The sequence below is a fragment of the Liolophura sinensis genome, chromosome 7, assembly GCF_032854445.1.
Source record: "Liolophura sinensis isolate JHLJ2023 chromosome 7, CUHK_Ljap_v2, whole genome shotgun sequence".
Lineage (NCBI taxonomy): Eukaryota > Metazoa > Mollusca > Polyplacophora > Chitonida > Chitonidae > Liolophura > Liolophura sinensis.
Window position 1 is genome coordinate 32,646,822 of NC_088301.1, and position 7,597 is coordinate 32,654,418.

At 42.7% G+C, this 7,597-nt stretch overlaps 1 protein-coding gene across 1 annotated transcript; it reads right to left on the bottom strand.

The window, feature by feature from the left end:
- Positions 1-400: 400 nt before the first annotated feature.
- Positions 401-7,597, bottom strand: LOC135470048 (inhibin beta B chain-like). Its single transcript, XM_064748759.1, has 3 exons — positions 6,400-7,597; positions 3,111-3,665; positions 401-1,488 (listed from the first exon to the last, which is right to left on the bottom strand). Exons 1-3 carry the CDS (start codon positions 7,373-7,375, stop codon positions 1,265-1,267), a joined length of 1,755 nt encoding a protein of 584 aa, XP_064604829.1. The 5' UTR covers positions 7,376-7,597; the 3' UTR covers positions 401-1,264.

Sequence of the window (7,597 nt, forward strand, 5' to 3'; positions counted from 1 at the left end):
CATTCTGTAGCGTACTCAGATCTAATTAACAGGTTATAATATAAACATCAGAAGACAAAAACAGGATAAAAATAGTCTGATCTATAACTACAAAAGGGGTGTTTGAATAACCAATCGGTAAGGGAATTATGAAAATGCCGACAACAAAGCTTATTTTTTGGGCTGAAGAGATTAACTCAGTATTTGCATTATGGCATATTTAAATTCACAGATCTTTTGTGATATGAATTGTCAGTATGTTATAAATCAGAAATTAATAGTTAATCAGCTCGCGATCTCTTTTGCGTTCATTTTGACAGAATGTTACAAGACAGAAACGCCAGTTCACCATCTCTTTTATAAAGCCGCGTTCAACTGGCGCGATTGTCAAGTCGATTCGTGAACGTGCCTAATGGACTTTTCCTATTTTCGTTCCACTTGCTGAATTCAACGAGTTGACGCGAAAATCGCACCGTGTGAACGTGGCTTTATGCAAATCAGATGAGTTAAAGTTTTTTTGAAGACTCTACAGTTTGGATACATTGGGATACAAGCTTGGAGAAATTAATAGCACGATAAATAGGTTTGAGCACCATATGTCACGACAGTTGGGAATCTGCGCATAACACTTCACGGAGATAATCGTCAAATACCCTTTTAAAACGAAAGTCTCTTTACTTCCTATCAGACCACGAGTATACACATCCATTGTGTACTAGCATTGTAAACGTTTTTAATGTGACTTCAGGCATTATCGCGCATGCGAATGATGCTCAATTCCAATGAAGAAGCATTGCTTTAAGGGACACCTGAAGCGCTTGGTTTATATTTCTTCAGATAGGGTAGGGTCTATATAACATGGAATTGAAGTACAAAAAAAGCCTATCAGCTGTCTTTTTGGGACGTGAAAATAGCAACAGTTCTTCTGAGGTTCCAGTGGTCAGGCAGGAAATTAAGTAGCCTGCTGTGGTTACGTCAACGATGGTAGCTGTCAAAACAACTTTGTTGGGCCGAGAGCCCGAATTGGGGTGCTAAGCTGTCCCCGCGTTCCCAGTATGTCCATCGATGAGGTCATTTCCGTATATTTCCGGCCTCACACGGAAAATATGCATAGAAAGAGGATATATACCTTAAAAATATATATATATTTTTTTATACTCTTTTGGGCATATCTTTCTTCATTTCCTTCAAATCATAATCTTCGTTTTATAATACCTTTTCAAGTATTCTTTAGTCATCAAAATATTTAAACTCATTCTGGTTTGCCTTTGACTGGAAATGCTGGCTATACAACACAGCCACACTCGCCAACCACCAATTCCATATCTTGTTTGATGACGTTTTGTCTATCATCCATCAGAAGCATTGACACCCGCCTCATCTTGGTCGGTGCACAGCAAGTCTGTAAATCTGTATGCAAGGCCTCTTCGAGCGCAGGGTTCGCAATGGAGTGGATGTATGTCTTCAGCAGGTTAGAATGATGAGTGTTGATGCCTGGCATACTTCTTGCTGCAGGTAAGACATTAGAATAACCTGTTACGCACAAATATACGTCTCTGGATTTTTTTTTCACACATACCGTACAGCACACAGTAGCTCTTACCCAAAATTACTGGAAAAGTTTACAGAACTGAGAAATGTTTCTCGCCCAGGTACGCTTGTAACCGCAGCTTGCCAAGGTGAGTTTATGACAGAGCTTTTACACCAATCGGCTGACAACTCCCTCTGTGTCTGTGTAAATTTAATGACAAATTCCGACATGACAATGGTGGGCTTGTGAATGCACGGTATTCAACCGTCAATTCTTAGATAAATAGATTGATGGTTGGTGTTCCGATATTCACCGATAATCTACTCAAGTTTTCACTAAAACGACAGTGGTCAGGTTTATAAATGGAGGAAACCGAAGTTCCTGGATGAAAGCAAAGTGTCCGCAGGAAACCAAAGAGCCCCGAGAAAACCGAAGTGCCAGAGAGTAAACCAGAGACTATTGCTAGATGCCTGACAAAAGCGCGAGCGTCGGAAGCAGCAGAAATTGTCAAAGCTTAGACTATACAGCGCTAAAGTGTGATTGTAAGTGTACTTTAAGAAGTTTTTCACATATACGATAACAATGGGCTTTATGAGCGGGGAAGGTCGGATTTCGCGGAGTAAACTACCGACCGTCGGCAAGTAACTGATAAACTTTCCCACACGTGGCGAACACATGTGCACATCATATTTGTGGAAGACAAGTGGTTTTCAAAGAAAGTACAAACGGTCACACCAGCATCTTCGACAGGTTGTTGGCGTCCAGGGGCTGTGAGAGCCCAGGAATCTACAAATTCCCTGTCCTAGGCCGGGCTCTATTAACGATCGAAAGGCAAGGGCCTTTAACCCCTAGATGTAAGACGATTTGAGTCGAAATGTTGGAGTGAAGGAGGCAACTCTCTTTAAACTGAAGTGTTACATTTAACACTGTGAGTATCACGAGGAGTGACCGCACTTACATGATAGCGAATTACATGTATCTGACCAGTTTTATTACGACTTAATGTTTAAACACTCTTCAAAGGTGTTCACATTTCAACTCTATTAAAACTCTGTTTCAATGGTTGGTTTATGATGTTGATTAACCAACTTTTAATGCAGTTGAAATGTGAACACTTTGACGAGTCTTAAAACATTAACACTTTATAAAAGTGGTCAGATAACTCGTATAAGTGCAGTCACTCCTCATGATCTTCACTGTGTGAAATTCAACATATTAGTTTTAACGGTGAAATGACATTACCATTGCCTCACGTATAGTATGAGAGATGTATTTACTTATTGTTTATTCGGGGCCTCCGTGGCTCAGTCGGTTAGCGCGCTAGCGTAGCGTGATGATCCAGGAGTCTCTCACCAATGTGGTAGTTGTGAGTTCAAGTTCAGCTCATGCTGGCTTCATCTCCGGCTGTACGTGGGAAGGTTTCCAGCAACCTGCGGACGGTCGTGGGTTTCCCCCCGAGCTCTGCCCGGTTTCCTCCTACCATAATGCTGGTCGCCGTAAGTGAAATATTCTTGAGTACGGCGTAAAACACCAATTAAATACATAAATAAATACTTATTGCTTATTACTGTGGAATGAAGAAAAAGGCGACTTTTCTCACCTGTTTCGCAGGTACCGCGACAAAAACTTGGTTCAAAAGTTTTGGGAAAGATAATCCAGTCTCCCCAGCCGATTTCCTCGAAGTCGATCTTTAGTTTCTCCTTACAGCACACCTTGTTCCGTGAGTGGCAGTAATCTGGGAGTCCCCTCGGCACACGATGGCGTTCCGAGAAACGCACAATAAGCACAGGTCGAGTCTCGCTTGAAGTGGCTATTGGTGTCAGACGATGCCGTCCCGCTTTGCACGTCTTGCAGAATATCTGTAGTCCATAATTTCGGTGTGGCTTGTCCAGCCAGAAATCCACGGTTTTCCGCAGTTTGAATTTAACCCAGCCGTGTCTGTCTGTTTCGAGGGCGTCGACCACCTGTCTTAGCTGAGGACGGTTCTCATCCCCGGGCTCCTCCAGTTCGTAAACTACCAAAGTATGGTTGTAATGATCCTGGGGGTCGAACTCCTTGTACACCCACAGTTCTGCAGAATCGGCCCTTTGGCCGGAGTACCTACCCAGATCAAAGCTCACGCATTTAGCAGTTTTTTGCGGACAAGCCAGCAGCTCTGCAAGGGAAAGAAGTCAAAGTGATGCTCATGCTAGGCGGAAGTTATTTCCAAGCTAAAAGGTTGGAAGACTGTTGATATTGCTTGGACGAATGAAGAAGTGTTCTTTGCACTTACTTTTTACTGATTTCCCTCAAAACTGTTCATCAAGATTAAACCAAAGCGATCAATGAAACATAAAAATACTATGCAGGCCGTAAAAAAGTGATTTTCTAGTCTGACTGATTCTTTCCGCCATATAGTTTGGTGATGAAAACTTTAGCAATTTTCTTCTAAAAAATCCACAGCACCGATCAAATGGATATTTGGTGTGCTGTTATGCAAGGACGATGAATTCCAATGAAATACAGAAGCTTGCAAATGTCATGTGACGTCACGTTATGACCTATTTTTGAATTTTAAGTTTACAAGTATGCAGTTACATGTAGTTTGTCTTACTGAACACGACTAGGTGATCTATTCACATAGCTTCAATACCCTATAATTCTATAGTTTCTATAAGAGCCTTCTGAACAAAGCATTATGGTGAGAGGAAACCGGGTAGAGCCCAGGGGGCACCCACGAACATGCACAGGTTGCTGCCGGAGAGGAAGACAGCATGAACTAGACTTGAACTCACAGCGACCGCATTGGTGAGAGGCACATGGGTCATTGCGCCATGTTGTCGTGATAAACCTGTCGACTACGGAGCCCCCCCCCCCCCACTAGAAGGTATCAGAGCAATTATCCATGGAATGATGTAAGAATTTAGAAGTACCAGTGTCATGGAATTTAATCAACCACAATGATTGACTGTGACTAGTGACTAATACGCTTGTGTCATTTCTTATAAGGTTAACTACTTTTGAATCGTTTTTGTGCATTGCGAAAGTGACAAGGTAAACGGCAATATTTTCCATATCCCATATGCCTTAATACTAAAAATAAAGCACAAATACCTGCCGTCAAGTGAGATAAATCATTGAAAGGTAAGTAACCTATGTAGTACAAAAATACTGAATTCGGTGGTTGATTACACCTGTGTCACACCGGTACTTCCAAATGCTGACAGCATTTGACAGTTGCCGTGATACCTTCTATCAAGGGAAGTAACATATGCATTACGAAAATACGGAATAGTTTAACGTCCATGTTTTAAATATTTGAAGCGAAATGAAAATGTTATGCACTGCCTAAACATCTGTATGCTATGTGGAGCTAATTGCAGCTATTGTAGTCGAGTTTACAACCTAGCCCTCCGGTATAGTTTTAACGAACTATAACGCATAACAGTTCAAAATTGGCAAAACGTCTGTCTCCTCTTGAACTTTGTACAGTACTTAAAGCACGTAAGCGTACTAATGTAAACAGGATTAATTCGCATTTCTACATTGTTGCCCAGTGTTCGCTTAAAATAACCGGGGGTGGAAGAAATATATGCTTTCACCAACTGGTCTCAAGCAGGAAAGACACATTTAACTTTAATACCAACAACGTTGCAGCAACGGCTGTTACATTGCAATGTTCCAGAACAGAATTGGTCTGAAGCACATGCTAAAAACCCTGACCCCGATCCATGTAGCTGGAATTACTGATGGCCAGGGTTTAAATCTATGAACAACCAGGTGTAAAAAAAAATCGCAAAAATGATTTACTGCGCGCTGCAAATCCCCGAAAGCTTTATGTCCCTGAGAGGCCAAGTTATCAACTTCCCCACCCTTTCACTTTAACGAAACTGGCAAGTTCTGATGAGCAATGATTGGGGATGAGCGAAGGAAAGTTGGAATCGGCCTCTAGACCTTAACATCATGGGTTTGAGTCCCCGAGTTCAGCACGTGTAACACTAACGAGCCAGATGCTTATAATTTTAACCATGCAACTTATATATACAAAGAAGATATTTACATTTAGACAAAATAAAAATATACGGACTTTTTCGCTCGTACAGGCGTATCTTGTGAATTTTTAAAAAGCCGCCTAGTGTGTCCGCGCCTTCTACGGCGCATTACGCAGGCAATCTTGTCCGCCCCGAAATTCGCCTGTATCAAACATGTCAGATACTAGCGAAGAAATACAATAACAAGCGATCGACACGGAATTGTGTTGAACTATGAAATTTTGTTTGTGTCAAATGGTTTACTAGTCACATGATATAACCTACTGACGATGTTCATGGAAAAAATCCACCTTGTGTGTCTGCAACCATGCTGCGAATATCGTCAGCGTATTTCGCGGGCGAAAAAACCTGCCTAGTGTGTCCCCAGCTTAACGCCACATGGGCTATATTTCAGCCATATCGTGGCCACCTACATTTGAAAGATCATCTCAAGGTAGTAGGACCAATAATTTATGGTGAATTTTCGAACAGATGGCAGTGGATTTGAATGGCGAACTGATGAAAAAATATGTTTATTAACACTCGAACCAAAAATAACCATAATACCACGGACAGATTGAAGGAACATGTCCCAGATTTGGCCCCGGCCTGTTGAAGGGCGAACAAAAAAAAAAGAGTGACATCTTATAAAGCCGAGTTCTTACAATTAAGAGGCTAGCATAAATACTCTTGTTCCGAGGACGAGTGTGTGTTGGTGGTGGCGGAGGGTGTGTGTTGGTGGAGGGGATGGGGTGGAGATTGGGGAGTGGTAACACAATAGCACAAATGGCAACTGACAAATGACAAATTTTGCAAATCGAGTCAGCTATGTTAGATATTTATGCATGTTAAGTTACATAATTTGGAGAATTATCTTACCCTGTTCGGCAAAGACAACCGCCTGTGAGGGCAGGGAAGAGTCGGCGGTGTCTGGGATAGGCGGCTCATCCCTCAGAGCCGAATCTTCCAGAAACTGCGGCGGGATCATCGGCATGGGTCTTGTGATGTTCGGTGGACTCTCCATGCGCAATAACCTCAGGATTTTCAGCTTAATCAGTTCGATGTGCATCCTCCGAAGACTCTCCCGGAGCAAAGCTTCCTCAGCATCCCGCAACGTTTCGTTGGAAATAGCTGTTGACGACTCAAATGAGTGTGCCGATTTGGCGGAACTTTTACCTCGTTCTTCTGTCCGGGATTCCAGCTTGTCTTTCCCTTTCATCGTACTTTTGTTAGTCCGCAGTGGCATGGATAGGGGTTGTACTGCATGTCCTTCATGTTTTGCGTATCGGCTTAGTTTTCCCACCACAGGATGCTGGTATTTAGGTACAGTGTCCACATCTCCACTGTTTCTTGCTAAGCTGTCCACCTCACTCCTCGACTTCTTTCGCTTTGTTTTGTTCTTAGGTTTCGTCTTTTTCGACTTTACGTGATGATGGCTTTTAGACTTTTTGTGACGGGCTAGTTTTGTCTTTTGGCTATGCTTTTGTTTTTGTGCCATTAATAAATACTTCGAGCTGCCCTTTGAGCCAAATTCAGTAGGCCTACCTTCCTTTGTTTGTGCCATTTCTTCCTTAACATCAACGTGCTTCTTTTTCCCGTGGACCTTTGGGGGAGAGTCGACCTCGTCGGTGTTACCGGCGGTTGTTGCTGCTGTTATGCCTGTTTCTCCAGCTTCTGTATCATGTACTGTGTGGTTTCTTTGTAGAGAGTGTTTGAAGAATTCTTTGGTTCTCTGACTAAGCCTGGACATGGTTGAATATTGAGCACCAGCGGACTGAGCTCGTTCACAAATACTGATGTTCAGCAAGGTTATTAGCAATACCCTGATGGCGATGTGCTTTCTGTACTGTGACATTGTCTTCCCAGTGCTGTGGTTTACCGCTGTAGTGTACACAGACGCCACGCGCGCACAAACCACGCGGCTTTCAAAATTCGGTCAGCTATAAAACAGATGGGTAAAATATTCCAGAAGCTCGATTTTTTACCCCCAAAGTTCCTGTCTTTTGTCGACGACCTAATTTCGGGTGTCAGCTAAGCCTTTTACTGGGTCCCGAAGCACTGCCTGCTCGTTTAGCCA